Below are 18,058 nucleotides of genomic sequence, written 5' to 3'. Positions count from 1 at the left end.
TCTGCGCCCGCTGCACACTCTGCGCCCGCTGCGCCCGCTGCGCCCTCTGCGCCCGCTGCACCCGCTGCTGCAGGACCCGACCTGGCCGCTGGCGAGCTGGGGACCCGCGGGGGTGCGGGGGACACGGCGGGGTGCGGTGTGGCTTTGGAGGGTCACGGTCCCCGTCCCCGCAGGTGCCACGCGAGCCCGGGGGGCAGAGCCGCCACCGTCCAGCCCCTCTCCAGGGCCAATTCCTTCTGCGGGGAAGACGGGTGCTCCGCGGCCCCTCGGACCCCCTCACCCCAATAAACCTGCGCTCACCCCCCCATCTCCCCACCTCTGCTTGGGGGGGACCGGGGGGACGGTGACACTGCTCTTGTCCCCCCGCCCCGTGGGTGCTGGGACCCCCCCATGGGTGCTTGGCCACGTCAGGGCCATGGGGAGCCGTGGGGCCATGGCTGGGGGGTGTTCTCCTCCCGAACCCCCCCACCCCAGGGCTGCGGGGCTGCGCCCTGAGCTCGGCCTGGGGGGGGCTGGGGCTGGGGCTGTCCCCGAGGGACCCCGGTGCCCCCGTGCCCCCGCCTGGCGTGGGGCCGGGACGTGGGCTTTGGGGTGAGCGCGTCCCTGGCAGGGGCACGGCTGCGTGCACACGGAGCTGCACGCATGTCCCTAGCACGTCAGTGTGGCTACACACATGTCCCTAGCGTGTCCGTGTCATTGCGCGCATGCCCCTACTGTGTCCCTGTGGCCACACATGTGTCCCTAGCATGTCTTTGTCACTACATACATGACCCTAGCATGGCTGTGTGGCTGCACACGTGTCCCTAGCATGTCCATGTGGCTTCATGCATGACCTCAGTGTGGCTGCATGCATGTCCCTAGCACGTCTGTGTCACCGCACACGTCATTAGCGTGTCTCTGTGGCTGCACGCATGTCCCCAGTGCGTCTGGGGCTGCGCAAGACTCCCGTGTGTGCGCGTCTAAGTGCCCTGGTGTGTCCCCAGCACACGCATGTCCCTGGCATGTCCCCAGCTGGCACCTGTCTCCGTGTGCACGTCCCCCCACGTGTGTTTCCCCCCACCGCGTGTGCAGGTCCCTGGTGGGGCCCAGCAGCCGCACGTCCCTCCCGCGCCGCCGTCCCCACCGCCGCTCCCTGGGGTCCCCGCCGCGTCCCCACCCTGTCCCCCGCGTCCGGCCCGTCTCCCCGCCGCGTCCTCACTCGTCGCGGGGCTGCCGGAGGCGGCGGGTGCGGGCGTGCTGGGCCGTGCCGTCCGACGGGCTCCGGCGTGTCCCGACGCGCCGACGGGGCCGGGCACCGCCACGCCGCCCCGGTGCGCCCTGAATTCCCAGGCCCAGCCCTGCGCCCGCCGGCGGGCGCCCGTGCCAGCCCCACCGGGGTGACGCCAGCCCCACCGAGGTGACGCCAGCCAGGAAGCGCGGCCCGGCGCGGCGGCGGGGCCGGATGAACCGAGGGGGGCACGACGCCAAGCGGGGCCGAGCCCCGGGCTGAGCCATGACCCCGGGGGCGCGGCGGGACCCTGCCCGCACCTAAGGGTGCCATGAGCCCCCCCCGGCAGCAGGTGCTGGCCGCCATCCGGGCGGAGGTGAAGCGGCACGAAGGGGCCAAGAAACACGTGAACAAGTTGATTCGGTTGGTGGAGACGGTGCCGGACCCGCAGCTCCGGGCCAGCCTCACCGCGTCCCTCTGCGTGGTGCAAGGTAGGGGCAGTGCCGGGGTCCGGGGGCAGCGGGCGGGGAGGGATGGCGGGAGGGATGGCGGGATGGCGGGGACGGGCGGAGGATGGACGGACAGCCGGACAAGCGGAGGGATGGACGGAGAGCCGGATGGATGGATGGATGGATGCATGGACGGACGGATGGACGGCTGTCCGGCTGGCTGGAGGGAGGGATGGAGGGATGGACGGACGGCCAGGCGACGGATGGCGGGATGGAGGGCCAGACGCCGGCGATGACGTTGGTGCTCCCCGGCCAGTGCCGCGCACCCGGGGGTGGTGCCCGCCGGTGCCCGCGGCCGCGCTGGGGGTGCCTGTCCCACCTCGGGGGTCCCTGGGGCCCCCACCCCCGACGGGGCCACCCCCAAACCGTGGGGCGCGGGTGCCCGGCCCCCCGGCGTGGCCGAGGCCCAGTCCCACCCAGCGCCACGCCGGGGGCCCGGCTGGGCCCAGCAGCACCGTCCCCGCCACGGGGACCCATTTGGGGACATGGGGGGGGGCACAGGGACCCGCCGGGGGGGGTGGGGGGCGCCGGCCCCCCTTCGCCGCAGCTGTGCCGTCGGGCTGGTTTCCGGTGCAACAGCCCCGGTGCTGCGGTCGGTGACGTGGGGCCGTTTCCTTACCTCCGGCGGTCGCTGAGGGGGGCCCTGCTGCTGGGGGGGGTGGGGGGCACTTTTGGGGGCCCCACGGAGTTTTGGGGAGGGGTCTCCCACCCCGTGGTCCCCCCCCCGCAGTGGGTGTCTGGTGGGATGGCGTCACCGGGGGCACGGGTGCCGGCGCACCCCCCCACCCTGGTGCCGAACCCCCGCATCCCTGTGCCCCCCCACCTTGTGCGCTGGCATCTCCCCGCGCGGTTGCCGTGGCAACGGGAAGCAGGGGGATGCCTTGTTGCTAAGCGCCCGCAAAGTGGTACCCACCGCCAGCATGGGGGGGGGGGGGGGCGCGGGGCACCCCCGGTGCCCCCCAGGGCCCAGCTCCCCCCGAGGGGTGCCCCCCCCCCCCCCATCCTCCCCCCAGCCCCCAAACTCCTGGGGGAGCGCGGGGGGGGCACAGGGCCCGGTGACACCGGATGGGGACGCGGCTGTCCCGGGGAGGGGGGCAGACTCGGTGTGACCCTGTCCCCCCCCCCCATAGCGTGGGCCATGGTGCCACAACGGCCACCCCTGAGCGATGGGGGGCTGCTGGGGGGCACTGGGAGGGACTGGGCTGTACTGGGAGGGGGGGGCCAGCACTGGCACCGTGGGGGGGCTGAGAGGGGCCAGACCCCCCCAAGCCCGGCGCAGGGACAGGGTCTGGCCAGGGGCAGGGGTCACGGGGCTGGGGTGACAGGGAGGGACACGGGGGGCTCCGGGGGTCCCCCCCCCATCCCCGGTGGGTGCAGGGGGGGGCCACGCTGCGGTGGCTCGCCGGGGGCCGTGGGCGGGTTGCTGGGACGACGCGCCCGGCTCCGTCACGAGCACCGGAGACGTGCCAGCTCCCGGGGACCCCGCGCGGGGGGGGACACACGCGGCCCCCAGCCCCACGGGCCACCCGCGTCGCCTCGGCCCCGGGCGCCGCCGTCCTGCGGGGGGCACAGGGCCGGGTCGCCCCGTCCTTGCCCGCTGGGTGCCAGCACCCCCCTCCCGGGCACCCTTGGGTGGGCGCAGAGGGGTGGGGGCCCTGCCCTGCCGAGCCTGACCAGGCGCCGTGTCCCCAAGGGCCGCGTCCGTCCCCAAACGCTGCGTCCGTCCCCAAGCGCCACGTCTGTCCCTCGCTGGCCCCGGGGCCCCACGGCCCCCCAGGCCCCTGTGCCCGTCCCCAGGCCCGGGCTGTGCCGTGGGGTCGCGGGGGGCGCAGGCCGTGGCCGTGGCCGTGGCCGTGGCCGTGGCCGTGGCCGGGCTGGGGGGTGACGGCCTGGCCCGGGTTGCCACGGGCGGGTGCCACGGGCGGGTGCCACGGCGGCTCCCCCATCGCCAGCCCCGCCGTTGCCGTGGCAACGGGATGCGGAGGATTTCTGCGCCGCTGCTAAAAATGCCGGAAAAAACGGGCGGCCGGGGCCTGCCCGGTGCCACAACCCCCCCACGGGCCCCCCACAGCCCCCCACAGCCCCCCATGGCCCCCCCAGGCTGCCCAAGGGGAGTTGGGGGGGGCTGGGGGGGTGCAGGGTGCTGGGAGACGTGGAGGGGCCGGGGGGGGGGGGGCGAGGGGACCGGGGGGGACATGGGGGACCTGGGGGGGGCGGGGGTGCAGGGATGGGGGGCGCGGGGCCGGGGGGGCCCGGGGGTGCAGGGATGGGGGGCGCGGGGCCGGGGGGGGCCCCGGGGTGCAGGGATGGGGGGCGCGGGGGGGCAGGGCCGGCGGCGGGGGGGGCAGGGCCGCCCCGGGAAGCGCGGGCAGGTGCCGGGGGGGGGCGGGGGGGGGGGCCAGGAGCGCTCGCGCCTGCCCGGTAGCGGCGGGGCCGCCCCTCCCCCGGCCCGGCCCCGGGCGGCGGCGCGTGGCGGAGAGCGGCGGCCCCGGCCCCCCCGCCCCCCCCGGCCCCCCCCTCCCCCCCCCCGCCGCCGAGGACGAAGCCGTCGGGGCGCTGCCGTGAGCCCCGGTGCCGGGGGGTCCCGGGCATGGCCCCCCCCGCCCCATAGCCCCCCCCCCCAGCCCCCATAACCCCCCCTCCATCACCCCGCGCCCCATAACCCCCCCATCCCCTCCCCGCCCCCCCCCAGCCCCCTCACCCCCCCATAACCCCGCTCCCCTCGCCCCCCCCCCCGCCCACCACCCCCATCCCACTCCATCCCCTCTCCCCATCACCCCCCCATCACCCCCCCCCATCTCCCCCCCAGCGCTGGCGGGGGGAGCCCCCCACGATGCCCCCGGTCGCTAACCCGGGGCGGGGGTGACGGGGGGGGGGGCGGCCCCGGTCCCAGCGGGGGGGGGGTGGATTTGGGAAGGGGGGGGGGGGCGGCGGCGGTGCCAACCCCTCCGGGGGCGGGCGAGCGGGGAAGGCTTCGGGGAGGCAGGGCCGGGGGTGGGGACCGCGCCGAGCATCCTCCGGCACCGGCGGACGCGGAGCCGGCGAGGGGAGCGCGGGGGGCGCGGGGAGGGGGGGCTCTGCCTGCCCGGCGGGGGGGGGGGGGGTTGCCCTGCCCGCACCCATGAGCAGGACCACCGGCCTCCAGCGCCGGACCACCTACCTCATCTCCCTCACGCTGGTCAAGCTCGAGTCGGTGGCAGCCCCGGGGGAGCCGGAGCAGGCGGCGGGGGGCGGCGATGGAGCCCCCCAACCCGGGCGGGCGGCAGATGCTGCCCGCGTCGAAGACCCCGGCGGTGGCGGTGGCGGCGGCGGCAAAACCAAGAGGCCCGAGCGGCTTTTCCAGCGCCAGGACGCTCTCTGGATAAGTACGGCCGGCTCCGGCCCCACCGACACCCCGTTGCCCCCCGGCAGCCCCCGCACCCCCAGCCCCGGCCCAGCGCCCACGGGCGAAGCCGCGGTGGCCCCGCGGCTCGCCGAGCCCCGCTGTGGGCATGGCGCCAGCCGCCCCCGCTCGCCCGCCTCGACGCCCGCCGCCGGCCCGCCCGCCGTGCCCCCCAAACCCGACCCGGCCTCGCTGCCCCCCGCTGTGCCCCCCAAGCCCGACCCGGCCTCGCTGCCCGCCCCCCCGGCCGTGCCCCCCAAGCCCGACCCGGCCTCGCTGCCCCCCGCCGTGCCCCCCAAGCCCGACCCGGCGCTGCTGCCCCCCGCCGTGCCCCCCAAACCCGACGGCCTCGCCCGGGGGGCCAAGGGCACCTTGGAGGCGGCGGAGGAGCGGGGCCGGGCGCCCCAGGAGTGCCCCCCGCCCTCGGCGCCCGCCCGCCGCCCGCTGCTGGGCCAGGCCAGCTGGGGTCACCCCGAGGGTCCCCCGGCGGGGGGCAAACCCCCGTCCCACCCGGCACCCGGCGCCTCGTCCCCGCACCCGGCCGCCGGCGCCCGCCGGTTACGCCTGGCCGGCACCAAACCCTTCAAGACGGTGACCACCAGCGGGGCCAAGGTGGGCGCCGAGGCCAAGATGGGCAAAGGCGCCCACAAAACCGCCGGCAGCCGCCTCTCCTGGCCCGAGGGCGAGGGCAAGGGGCGCCCCAAAGCGGGGGGCAAAGCGGGTGCCGAGGGGGCCCCCCGACCGCCGGCGCGGGCTCGGCTCTCCCCCCGCAAAGGCAAAAGCAAGACCCTGGATAACAGCGATTTACACCCGGGACCGGGGGGTTTGGCGCCGGCGCCCGCTCCCCCCCTCGCCGAAACGGGGTTGAAACGGGGGCGCGAGGGCGGCCGAGCCTCCACCCGCGACCGCAAGATGCTCAAGTTCATCAGCGGGATCTTCGCCAAGAGCCCGGCGGCCACCCCCACCCACCCCGCGCCCCCCTGGGCCCTGCTCAGCACCGACGCGGGCAGAGGGGCCTCCCCCAGTGAGTACCGGGCTGGGGGGAGCGGGGGGGGGGGCAGCCCGGATGCCGGGGTCCGCCGTGCCGTGCCTCGGTTTCCCCTGCGTCCCTCGGTGACCTGGCTGCGGGGGGGATGGCGGGTGGGTACCGCCGGACGCCCGCGTCCACGCGCCGGCTGTGCCGTGGGGTGTTGTTGTGCCGTGGGGTGTTGTTGTGCCGTGGGGTGTTGTTGTGCCGTGGGGTGTTGTGCCGTGCCTCAGTGCCGTGCCTCAGTTTCCCCGTGGCTGCCCGTGGGGCAGGAGGTGGGCGTGGGGAGCCGGCGAGGGGGACGGCGTGCTCGCCGGCCGGGGCTGTGAGCCGTGTGGGGCGGAAGGACCCGTCTGCGCCCCACGGCGGGGGGCGGGCGGTGGGTGCTGGTTGAGGGGGGCTGGCTGCCGGCCTGGGGGCAGCAGGCAGGGCCGCCCCCCGCGCAGGGGGACCCAGGGGTCCCGGCCCGTGCCTGGCCTTGGGGTCCCGTGGGGCGGCTGCCGTGGGGGTCCTCAGGCGCCGGCCGTGGCGGGGGCTCCTGTGCCTCAGTTTCCCCGTCGGGGCTGGCTCCATTGTCTCGGGGGCCAACCCCTCGCCCGTCTTTCCATCCCGGCATCCGTCCGTCCGCTCCTCCGTTCCTGCTGCCGTCCGTGCGTCACACATTCGTCTGTCTTTCTGTCCCACTTGCCCCACGTCCATCTGTCCGGCCGCCCCACAGCCGACCTGTCCGTCCGTGCAGCCCTCTGCGTCCCTCTGTCCGCCCTGTTCCTGGCCTTGACCCCCCGGTGCCGTGGGGCGCGTGGGCAGAGCCGGGGAGCCGGGGGTGGCAGCGGGGACACCCGTGGGTGGCAGCTCGGCGAGGATGCGCGGGGTGCCAGGCAGCAGCGTTAACCCCTCGCCTGCCGTGCGCCTGGCGGGCGGGAGCCCTGCATACGGCACGGGGGAAACTGAGGCGCAGATGAGGGCACCCTCTGCCCCTGCCCTGCCTCAGTTTCCCCTTCTCGTGGTGCAGGAGGTGAGGTGCTGTGCTGCCCGGGGCGCTGGGCAGGGTGTGTGGGGGGCACAGGCAGTGTCCTTGTGCCACGCCGCGCTGTGTGCTTGTGCCACGCCGCGTGCGTGTGCCATGCCATGTCCTCATGCCCCAAACACGCTGGCGCCTGCCATGTTGTCGTGTACCACGGCAATCGCAACCCCGTGCCTATCGGGGGCCGTGCCTCCTCCTTGTGCCACGTCGCGTCCCGGTGGCCATCGCGTCCTCCTGCCACGCCGCCTCCTCCTGCCACGCCACGTCCTTGTGCCACTCTGTGTCCTGGTGCTCATCGTGTCTCCAAGCCATGCCACATCCTCGAGCCACACTGTGTTCTCATGCCCATCGTGTCCTCGTGCCACGCTGCCGCACGTCCCTCTGCCCACCATGTCCCTGTGCCACACCACATCCTCGTGCCACACTGCATCTTCCTGCCTGCCATGTCGTGCACCACGTCCATTACAGCCTCGTGTCCATCATGTGCCACATCACGTCCCTCAGTGCCATGCCGTGCCCTGGTGCCCGTCATGCTGTGCCCTGGTGCCCGCCACGTCCCCATGCCACGCCACGTCCTCCTGCCATGCTGCATCCTCATGCCTGCCACATCCTGGTGCCCACCGTGTCCTTGTGCCCATTGCCATGTCCCCATCCCTGCCACGTCGTGTCTCGCGTCCCTCCCGCCACCTCCGCCAGGCTCGGTGCGGCGCCGTTGCTTGGTGACGGCTCGTGGCCGCCCACGCAAGATGCTGCCGGCGGCGCTGCCGCAGGGCTGGGGGCGGCTGTGCCCCTCCCTGGGCTGGGGTGCCAGGGGGTGCGGGGGGTGCCCGGGCACCTCTCACCCCTCTCCTTCCCACAGAGGCCTTGGTGAACAGCCAGGAATGGACCCTGGGCCGCTCCATCCCCGAGATCCGCCTGGTGGGGTACCGTGTCCCCATGTCCCTGCCCCGTGCCCTTCCGTCCTCAGCTGCCCTGATGCCCTCTCTGCCCTCTCCCCAGGGTGTCCTGGGCAGCAGCAAGAGTGGGAAGTCAGCGCTCGTCCACCGCTTCCTCACTGGCTCCTACGTGGGCCTGGAGCCCACCGAGAGTGAGTGGCCACGGGGATGCACATGGCCATGGGGTTGGGCTTGGCCATGGGGTTGGGCATGGCCATGGGCCTGAGCGTGGCCATGGGATGGACCAGGCTGTGGTGCTGGGCATGGCCATGGGGATGGACAGGGCTATGGTGATGGGCATGGCCACGGTGCTGGGCATGGCCATGGGGATGGACAAGGTCATGAGGACAGACAAGGCCATGGTGCTCGGCATGGCCATGGGGATGGACAGGGCCACGGTGCTGGGCATGGCCATGGGGATGGACAAGGCCATGGTGCTGGGCATGGCTGTGGGGTGGACAAGGCCACAGGGTTGGGCACGGCCATGGGATGGACAGGGCTATGGTGCAGGGCACAGCCACGATACTGGGCATGGCCATAGTGCTGGGCAAGGCCATGGGGACAGAGAAGGCCATGGCACTGAGCGCGGCTGTGGCATGGACAAGGCCATGGTGCTGGACGAGGCCACGGGGATGGGCAAGGCCATAGGGTTGGGTGTGGCCATCAGACAGGTAAGGCCATGGTGCTGGGCATGGCCATGGGGATGGTCAAGGCCATGGGGACAGACAAGGCCATGGTGCTGGGCACAGCTGTGGGGGTGGACAAAGTCATGGGGACGGTCAAGGCCACGGGTACAGGTCAGGTCATGGTGCTGAGCATGGCCGAGGGGCTGGCCAAGGTCATGGTGCTGGGCATGGCCAAGGGGCTGGCTAAGGTCATGGTGCTGGGCACGGCCGAGGGATGTTCAAGGCCATGGGGCCAGGCACAGCCACAGGGCTCCTCCCTCTCCTCCCTCCGGCTCCAGGTGGTCAGTTCAAGCGCGAGGTGATGGTCGATGGCCAGAGCCACCTCCTGCTCATCCGGGAGGAAGGAGGTGCCCCAGATGCCAAGGTACGTGGGGGCTGGGGGCCAGGGGGGGCTGTGCCGGCCAGTGCCAAGCCCTGACCCCCGTTCGCGTCCCCCCCAGTTTGCCAGCTGGGCAGACGCCGTCATCTTCGTCTTCAGCCTGGAGAACGAGAGCAGCTTTGAGGAGGTGACGCAGCTGCATGCGCTGCTCAGCGGCTACCTGGGCGCCAGCGAGGTGGCCCTGGCGCTGGTGGGCACCCAGGGTGAGCTGGGGACATGGGACCAGCCCCACAGGGACAGGGGCGGGGAGGGGACAACCCCTGCCTCACTCCCTTGCTGCCCCCAGACAAGATCAGCTCCTCCAACCCCCGGGTGATCGAGGACGCCCGGGCCCAGGCGCTCTGCGGGGACATGAAGAGGTGCCTCTACTACGAGACCTGTGCCACGTACGGCCTCAACGTCGACCGGGTCTTCACTGAGGGTGGGTGTCCCGGGGTGCTCAGCTCCGCCAACGGGTCCGGTGTAGCCGGCGGGGATGTGCTGGTGGTGGGATGGGGGCCGTGGCTGGTGGCGGGGGTGGGTGGGGGACTGGTGACCAGGTAGGACAGGGGCCGTGGCCAGTGTGGAATGGGGATCGTGGTTGGGTGGGTTGGGGGATTGTGGCCAGAGTGGCACAGGACACATGGCCAGTGGCCAGGGTGGCATGGGGACCGTGGCCAGTGGTCAGATGGGATGGGGATCATGGGCAGGGTGGGATGGGGACCGTGGCCAGTGGCCAGGGTGGGATGGGGATCATGGCCAGGGTGGGATGGGGACCGTGGCCAGTGGCCAGGGTGGGATGGGGATCATGGCCAGGTTGGGATGGGGACCGTGGCCAGTGGTCAGGTGGGACAGGGATCATGGCCGGGGTGGGATGGGGACCGTGGCCAGTGGTCAGGTGGGACAGGGATCATGGGCAGGGTGGGATGGGGACCGTGTCTGGGTGGGATGGGGGCTGTGGGCAGTGGCTGCAGGCTGGTGACCAGGTATGTTGGGACAGTGGCCAGTGGCCAGAGTGGCACAGGAGTCATGGCTGGGTGGGTGGGGGGACCATGGCCAATGTCTAGGGTGGGATGGGTCCGTGGCCAGAGGCTGAGGTAGAATGGGGACCAAGGCTGGATGGGATGGGGATTGTGGCCAGCATGGGGTGGGGGCCATGACTGGGTGGCATGGGGATTGTGGCCAGCATGGGGTGGGGGCCATGACTGGGTGGCATGGGGAGTGTGGCCAGCGTGGGGTGGGGGCCATGGCTGAGTGGGATGGGGACTGTGGCCAGGCGGGTTGGGGGTCTTGGCAGCACGGCCCGCCTGACGCGGGGCTCTCGCGCAGTCGCCCAGAAGGTGGTGGCGCTGAAGAAGCAGCAGCAGCTCATGCAATCCTGCAAGTCTCTGCCCAGCACCCCCAGCCACTCGGGCCGCATCCACCCCTGTCGGGGGCATCCACCCCGGCCAGGTACCCCCCGGCTCGCGCCGCCCTTGCCCGTCCCTCCGGCCACGGGACGCTGGGGCTGACCCCGTGTCCCATCCAGGCCAGCAACGGTGGCCACACCAGCGACTACTCGTCCTCGCTGCCATCCACCCCCAACGTCAGCCACCGGGAGCTGCGGAGCGAGACCCCGGCCCCCCTGGGCACCCCCAGCTCCCTGCACCGCGGGGCCAAGCGCCGCACCAGCCTCTTTGCCGTGAGTGGGCTGGGATCCCCATGGCGGCAGCGGGGGACATGTGGCACCTGGAGGGTCCCCCTGGAAGGGTGGTGGCTACAGGGGACACGTAGCACCCGGGGTGTCCCCCTGGCAGGGTGGTGGTGGCACAGGGGGGCACGTGGCACCCTGGCTGTCCCCTGGCAGGGTGGTGGTGGCTACAGGGGACACGTGGCACCCTGGGTGTCCCCTGGCAGGGGTGGTGGCAGCAGGGAACGCGTGGCACCCAGGGGGTCCCCTGGCAGGGTGGTGGCAGTGGGGACCACGTGGCACCTGGGGTGCCTACCCAGGAGTGGGGGGTACACAGTACCTGGGGTGTCCCCTGGCAGGGGCAGTGGCAGCAGGGAATGCATGGCGCCCGGGGGTGTCCCCTGGCAGGGTGGTGGTAGCGGCACAGGGGGACGTGGCATCTCGGGGTGCCCCCCCGACAGCGTGGGTGATGGGGGACGCACATGGCACCCAGGGTGTCCCCACCGTGGGGCTCTGGCAGTGGGGGCCATGTGGGCACCCCAGGGTGTCCCCACAACGGGGCCACGGTGGTTGGGGACGTGGCACCCCGGGTGCCCCCAGCAGTGCCACGCGTCCCACCAAGCCCATGCCCGCAGACGCGCCGGGGCAGCGACTCGGAGAAGCGGAGCCTGGACAGCCGGGGCGAGGTGGCGGGCAGCGGCCGCGCCATCCCCATCAAGCAGGTCAGCGGGGCGGTGGTGGCGGTGGCGGGACACGACAAAGCCCCCAGCTGTCCCCTCCCGGTCCCCCTCACCGTCCCCTCGTCCCCAGAGCTTCCTGCTGAAGCGCAGCGGCAACTCCCTCAACAAAGAGTGGAAGAAGAAGTACGTGACCTTGTCCAGCAACGGGCTCCTCTTCTACCACCCCAGCATCAATGTGAGTGGCCCTGTCCCCACCGCGTCCCCAGCGCGGCAGGGAGCCCCGGTCTCAGCCCCGGCCTGTCCCCGTGGCAGGACTACATCCACAGCACCCACGGGAAGGAGATGGACCTCCTCCGTACCACCGTCAAGGTCCCCGGCAAGCGCCCGCCCCGCGCCATCTCCGCCTGCGGCCCCTCGGCCAGCATCAACGGGCTGGTGAAGGACGTGGGTGGGGGGACGGCACCCGAGGGCGGTGGTGAGTACTGGGGCGGCGGCGGCCGTGGGGCGGGGGTCCGGGGAGGACCCCCGCATCACCGGTCCTTCCCCACCCGCAGCTGGCGTCTCCCCCGTGGGGCTTAGCCTCCCGCCGGAGCCAGGGCTGAAGGGCACGGGCAAGGCTGAGCGGGTCCCTGCAGCGCTGCGCCTCCGCCTCCAGCGCCAAGCTGTCCGGCTCCGGTGAGCGGCCCCGGCCCCGGCCCCTCTCACGCTCGGGGGCCCAGCGACCCCCCGGGACAGAGCCAGGGGCCTCGCCTGTGGTGGCCCCGCTGAGCCCAGTGGCCCCTGGTGAGGCTGGGGACCCCATGGCCCTTGGTGGATTTGGTGAGCCCGGTGGCTCCAGTAGCCCCATGACCCCAGTGAGCCCAGTGGCTCCAGTAGCCCCATGACCCCAGTGAGCCCAGTGGCCCCTGGTGAGCCTGGGGACCCCGTGGCCCTTGGTGGATTTGGTGAGCCCGGTGGCTCCAGTAGCCCCATGACCCCGGTGAGCCCAGTGGCCCCTGGTGAGGCTGGGGACCCCGTGGCCCTTGGTGGATTTGGTGAGCCCGGTGGCTCCAGTAGCCCCATGACCCCGGTGAGCCCAGTGGCTCCAGTAGCCCCATGACCCCAGTGAGCCCAGTGGCCCCTGGTGAGGCTGGGGACCCCGTGGCCCTTGGTGGATTTGGTGAGCCCGGTGGCTCCAGTAGCCCCATGACCCCAGTGAGCCCAGTGGCCCCTGGTGAGGCTGGGGACCCCGTGGCCCTTGGTGGATTTGGTGAGCCCGGTGGCTCCAGTAGCCCCATGACCCCGGTGAGCCCGGTGGCTCCAGTAGCCCCATGACCCCGGTGAGCCCAGTGGCCCCTGGTGAGGCTGGGGACCCCGTGGCCCTTGGTGGATTTGGTGAGCCCGGTGGCTCCAGTAGCCCCATGACCCCAGTGAGCCCAGTGGCCCCTGGTGAGGCTGGGGACCCCGTGGCCCCTTGGTGGATTTGGTGAGCCCGGTGGCTCCAGTAGCCCCATGACCCCGGTGAGCCCAGTGGCTCCAGTAGCCCCATGACCCCGGTGAGCCCAGTGGCCCCTGGTGAGGCTGGGGACCCCGTGGCCCTTGGTGGATTTGGTGAGCCCGGTGGCTCCAGTAGCCCCATGACCCCGGTGAGCCCAGTGGCCCCTGGTGAGGCTGGGGACCCCGTGGCCCTTGGTGGATTTGGTGAGCCCGGTGGCTCCAGTAGCTCCCGTGACCCTGGTGAACCCAGTGGCCCCTGGTGAGGCTGGGGACCCCGTGGGCCCTTGGTGGATTTGGTGAGCCCAGTGGCTCCAGTAGCCCCCGTGACCCTGGTGAACCCACTGAGCCCAGTGGCCCCTGGTGAGCCTGGGGACCCCGTGGGCCCTTGGTGGATTTGGTGAGCCCGGTGGCTCCAGTAGCCCCATGACCCCGGTGAGCCCAGTGGCCCCTGGTGAGGCTGGGGACCCCGTGGCCCTTGGTGGATTTGGTGAGCCCGGTTGGCTCCAGTAGCCCCATGACCCCGGTGAGCCCAGTGGCCCCTGGTGAGGCTGGGGACCCCGTGGCCCTTGGTGGATTTGGTGAGCCCGGTGGCTCCAGTAGCTCCCGTGACCCTGGTGAACCCAGTGGCCCCTGGTGAGGCTGGGGACCCCGTGGCCCTTGGTGGATTTGGTGAGCCCAGTGGCTCCAGTAGCCCCCGTGACCCTGGTGAACCCACTGAGCCCAGTGGCCCCTGGTGAGCCTGGGGACCCCCGTGGCCCTTGGTGGATTTGGTGAGCCCGGTGGCTCCAGTAGCTCCCGTGACCCTGGTGAACCCAGTGGCCCCTGGTGAGGCTGGGGACCCCGTGGCCCTGGGTGGATTTGGTGACCCTGGTGGCTCCAGTAGCCCCGTGACCCTTGTGACCCCAGTGAGCCCTTGTGACCCTGGTGGCCCCAGTGATCCTGGTGATACCAGTGGTGCTGGTGGGCTTGGTGACCCTGGTAGCCCTGATGACCCCTGTGAGCCCGGTGGTCCTGGTGAACTTGGTGACCCTGGTGGCTCCAATGGCCCTGGTGAGCCCCCTGCTCCTTGTGACCCTGGTGGCCCCAGTGATCCTAACGAGCGCAGTGGCCCTGGCGAGCTCGGTGGCCCCCAGCACCCCAGCGTGCGGGTCTCTCAGCAGACGGCCCCCCCGCCTTCGAGGCCATATCCAGCCCCAGCAGCTCGGGCAAAGACCCGCCGCCGTCGCCGATGATCGACCGGAAGAAGCACCGACGGAAGAAGCTGATGACGCCGTCCAAGACAGAGGGCTCGGCCGGGCAGGCAGAAGGTGAGAGCCGTGGGGACAGGTCCCCGAGCCATGGTCACGGTGGCCGTGGAGCTGCGGGGACACTGCCAACGCACCCCACGGGGACGGTGCCCCTGGATGCCACAGGGCTCCGGTGAACGGAGGATCTGGGCCTGATCCTGCCCCCCGCCCTTGCCACGCTCAGCCACTGCTGCCCTGCCCACACGTCCCCCCGCTCTGCCACCGCCTGCCACCCCCTGCACCCCGGCGCTGTCCCCGTCCCCCCAGGGCTTTGCGGGCTCCTCTCGTGACTCTCTCTCCCCCTTTCCTCTCTCTGCTCTCGCTGCCCCGGACCCTCCGCAGCCAAGCGCAAAATGTGGAAATTAAAAAGCTTTGGTAGTTTAAGAAATATTTATAAAACAGGTAATGTGGTGCGTGGCGCGTGGCCTGCTCCACTCATGCATGTGGCTGTGTCCCATCCTCGCCTGCCGCCACCGCATCCCCTGCCGGGCAGAGACGGGGGGTCCCTGGGAGCGGGGGGGTGGTGGGGACCACTGGGGTGGGCACCCCTTTAGGTGTGGGGTGGGAGGGGGCTGGGGCAGGCGCTGGGGCAGCCCAGCACCCCCCGAGCATGGGACCCCCCACCACGCTGACCAGCCCCCCCGTCCCACCGCCCACCGGGGGGTCTCTGGTCCCACAGAGGAGGAGAACTTCGAGTTCATCATCGTGTCCAGCACGGGCCAGACGTGGCACTTCGAGGCGGGCAGCTTCGAGGAACGCGACGCCTGGGTGCAGGCCATCGAGAGCCAGATCCTGGCCAGCCTGCAGTGCTGTGAGAGCAGCAAGAACAAGGTAGGACCCCACAGGCGGCCGGGGGGGGCCACGATGCCACCACCCCCTGCCCCGCTCACCCCCCGTCTCTCCCAGGCTCGCATGGACAGCCAGAGCGAAGCCGTGGCCATCCAGGCCATCCGCAACGCCCGGGGCAACTCGCTCTGCGTGGACTGTGGGGCACCCAGTGAGTCTCCTGGGGTCAGCCGGGGGGGCCGTTGGTGACGTGGGGCCACGGGCCATGTGGGGCCACAGGCCACGGGTGGCCGTTGGTCACACAGTGCCGTGGATCGTGTGGGGCCATCGGTTACTTGGGGCCATTGGCCATGGACCACATGTCGACAGGCCATGTGGGGCCTTAAGTAATTCAGTGCTGGGCAGCGCCATTGCTCTTGCAGTGCCACGGGCCGTGTGGTGCCATCGGTCACACGGTGCCATTGGCCGTGCAGTGCCATGGGTCAAGGTGTGCCACGAGCCAGACGGTGCTATGGGGTGACATGACACCCCAGGCCAAGGGCCACCCAATAGCCTGGGCAAGGAAGCACCATGTGCCACATGGCACCACGGGCCATCTAATGCCATGGGCCATGTCATGCCATGGGCTACCCAATACCCTGGACTAGGAAGCAACATGTGCCACATGGCACCATGGGCCATCTAATGCCATGGGCCACGTCATGCTATGGGCTACCCAATGCCCTGGACTAGGAAACACCATGTGCCACGTGATGCCATAGGCCACACGATGCCGTGGGCCACGTGATGCCACGGGCCATACTGTGCCATGGGTTGCGTGGTGCCGTGGGTCACGCAGTGCCACGCACCATGGGGTGCCAAGGGCTGCCATGGACCGTGCAATGGCCACACGCTGCCGTGGGCCGTGCCGTGGGCCAGGCAGCACTAGGGGCCGCCCAATGCCCCCGGCGCGGTGCTGATGGTCTCTGCACATCCCCGCCCTAGACCCCACCTGGGCCAGCCTGAACCTGGGGGCCTTGATCTGCATCGAGTGCTCGGGGATCCACCGCAACCTGGGCACCCACCTGTCCCGCGTGCGCTCCCTCGACCTGGACGACTGGCCCCGGGAGCTCACGCTGGTGCTGACGTCCATCGGCAACGCCACTGCCAACAGCATCTGGGAGAAGAACCCGCAGGGCCGCTGCAAGCCCACCCACGAGTCGTCCCGGTGGGTGTCACCCCTCCCCACCCACCATGTCACCACCGTGCCACCTAGCCAGTGCCACACGGTCCCTGATGCCACCCGTCTCCCCAGGGAGGAGCGGGAGTCGTGGATCCGGGCCAAGTACGAGCAGCGGCTCTTCCTGGCGCCGCTGCCGGCGGCTGAGGCGCCGCTGGGGGAGCAGCTCTTCCACGCGGTGCAGGAGAAGGACCTGGAGACGGTGCTGCTGCTCCTGGCCCACAGCAAGAAGGAGCAGCTCAACATCAGCACCGGTGACAAGGACCGGCGCACGGCGCTGCACGTGGCCTGCGACATGTCCCTCGTGGTCATCACCCAGCTGCTGGTGTGGGTACGTTTGGGCAGGGGGCGAAGGGGGGACAGGGCCGGGGTGGGGGGACAGTGGCATGGTGTGGCCATGGGGCACGTGGAATGGTCATGGAGACCATGGCATGGCCGGGGGGGAGATAACATGGTCATGGGGACCATGGCGTGGCTATGGGGGACGTGGTGTGGTCATGGGGACCATGGCGTGGCTATGGGGGACGTGGTGTGGTCATGGGGACCATGACGTGGCTATGGGGGACGTGGTGTGGTCATGGGGACCATGGCGTGGCTATGGGGGACGTGGTGTGGTCATGGGGACTGTGGCATGGTTATGGGGGAGATGGCATGGTCATGGGGACCATGACGTGGCATGGCCATGAGAATCATGGGATGGCCGTGGGGGAATCGCACCGTGCCAAGCGAGACACGGGATGGCTACGGGGGAACGTGCCGTGACCACGGGGGACGTGGCACAGCCATGGCGGATAAGGCGCATCCATGGGGGACACGGCACGGCTACTGGGGACACGGCATGGCCACGGGGACCGTGTCATGGCCACGGGGGCCAGGGCCCGTGGCGCGGGGCGGCTGACGCGTTGGCTGTGCCCGCAGTACGGCGCGGACGTCCGGGCGCGGGACGGGCAGGGCCGCACGGCGCTCTTCTACGCCCGCCGCGCCGGCAGCCAGGAGTGCGCCGACATCCTGCTGCAGCACGGCTGCCCCGGCGAGGGCCCCGGCGGCCCGGCCACCCCCGGGCTGCGCCGCAAGAGCAGCTGCGCCAGCATGGGACCCTGCGAGCCCCGGACCGCCCTGGTATAGCCGGCGAGGGGCCCGGTGCCCGCTCGGCATCCCCCCGGACTGTGGGTGCCCGTGGGCCCTGGCTCGGCCCCGGCGTCACCCACCGCCGCCCCACGGTTTGTATTTTTGATGCTCTATTTATTATTCAGCTCCCGCTGGGGTCTCTTCTGGTCCTGTCCCCCTGCCCGTGCCAGGTCCCCCCCCCCCCCGCCTCCGCTGGGGCTCGTGGTGGCGGCACGGCCACCCGGACGCCGGGGTCCCCCTCCCGTGGCCGCCGCGGCCCCCTCCCCGCGCATCATGCCCCAGCGCAGGGTGGGCACCGCGTCGGGACGCTGGGGCTCCCAGCCTGGTGCCGGGCCCGGTGACGCCCCTGCCCGTGTCACCCCACTCATGCCACCCCTGCCCGTGCCACCCCCCCCGCCGCCATGGCGCCCTGCTCACATCACCCCATCGTGCCGCCCTCCCCGAGCCCCTCCAGCCGTGCCCCCCTCCCCTGGCACAGCCCCCCCGGCTCCGTGGCAGGAGCAGAGCAGACCCCCACCCCCCCCCCCCCCCCTCCTTTTCTACAGCAACCTTTTGTACACCCCCTCCCCCCCGCCGTGGCCTGATTCCCCCCCCCCCCCCCACTCCCCCCCTCCCCACTTTTTCTCGGCGTCCCCTTGGGAACCTCTTTAATTTATTGCTTCGTTTAGCGTTAGGATAGAGCCAGC

General features: G+C 72.0%; 1 protein-coding gene across 1 annotated transcript; it reads left to right on the top strand.

Moving 5' to 3' along the window:
* Window positions 1–1,538: 1,538 nt before the first annotated feature.
* Window positions 1,539–17,369, top strand: AGAP2 (ArfGAP with GTPase domain, ankyrin repeat and PH domain 2). The gene is given in 21 exon segments (XM_075724961.1): window positions 1,539–1,698; window positions 8,009–8,067; window positions 8,149–8,236; window positions 9,049–9,134; window positions 9,211–9,352; window positions 9,436–9,570; window positions 10,458–10,540; window positions 10,542–10,580; window positions 10,657–10,809; window positions 11,433–11,519; window positions 11,608–11,712; window positions 11,790–11,952; window positions 12,032–12,102; window positions 12,104–12,146; window positions 14,111–14,260; window positions 14,582–14,641; window positions 14,919–15,070; window positions 15,146–15,236; window positions 16,010–16,232; window positions 16,320–16,575; window positions 17,163–17,369. Coding segments are annotated over 21 exon segments (2,553 nt in total).
* Window positions 17,370–18,058: the final 689 nt, after the last annotated feature.

This window comes from Pelecanus crispus, chromosome 26, assembly GCF_030463565.1.
Source record: "Pelecanus crispus isolate bPelCri1 chromosome 26, bPelCri1.pri, whole genome shotgun sequence".
Taxonomy (NCBI): Eukaryota; Metazoa; Chordata; class Aves; order Pelecaniformes; family Pelecanidae; genus Pelecanus; species Pelecanus crispus.
Note: the sequence above shows the minus strand (reverse complement) of the source record. Positions and strands in the feature narration are given on the sequence as shown.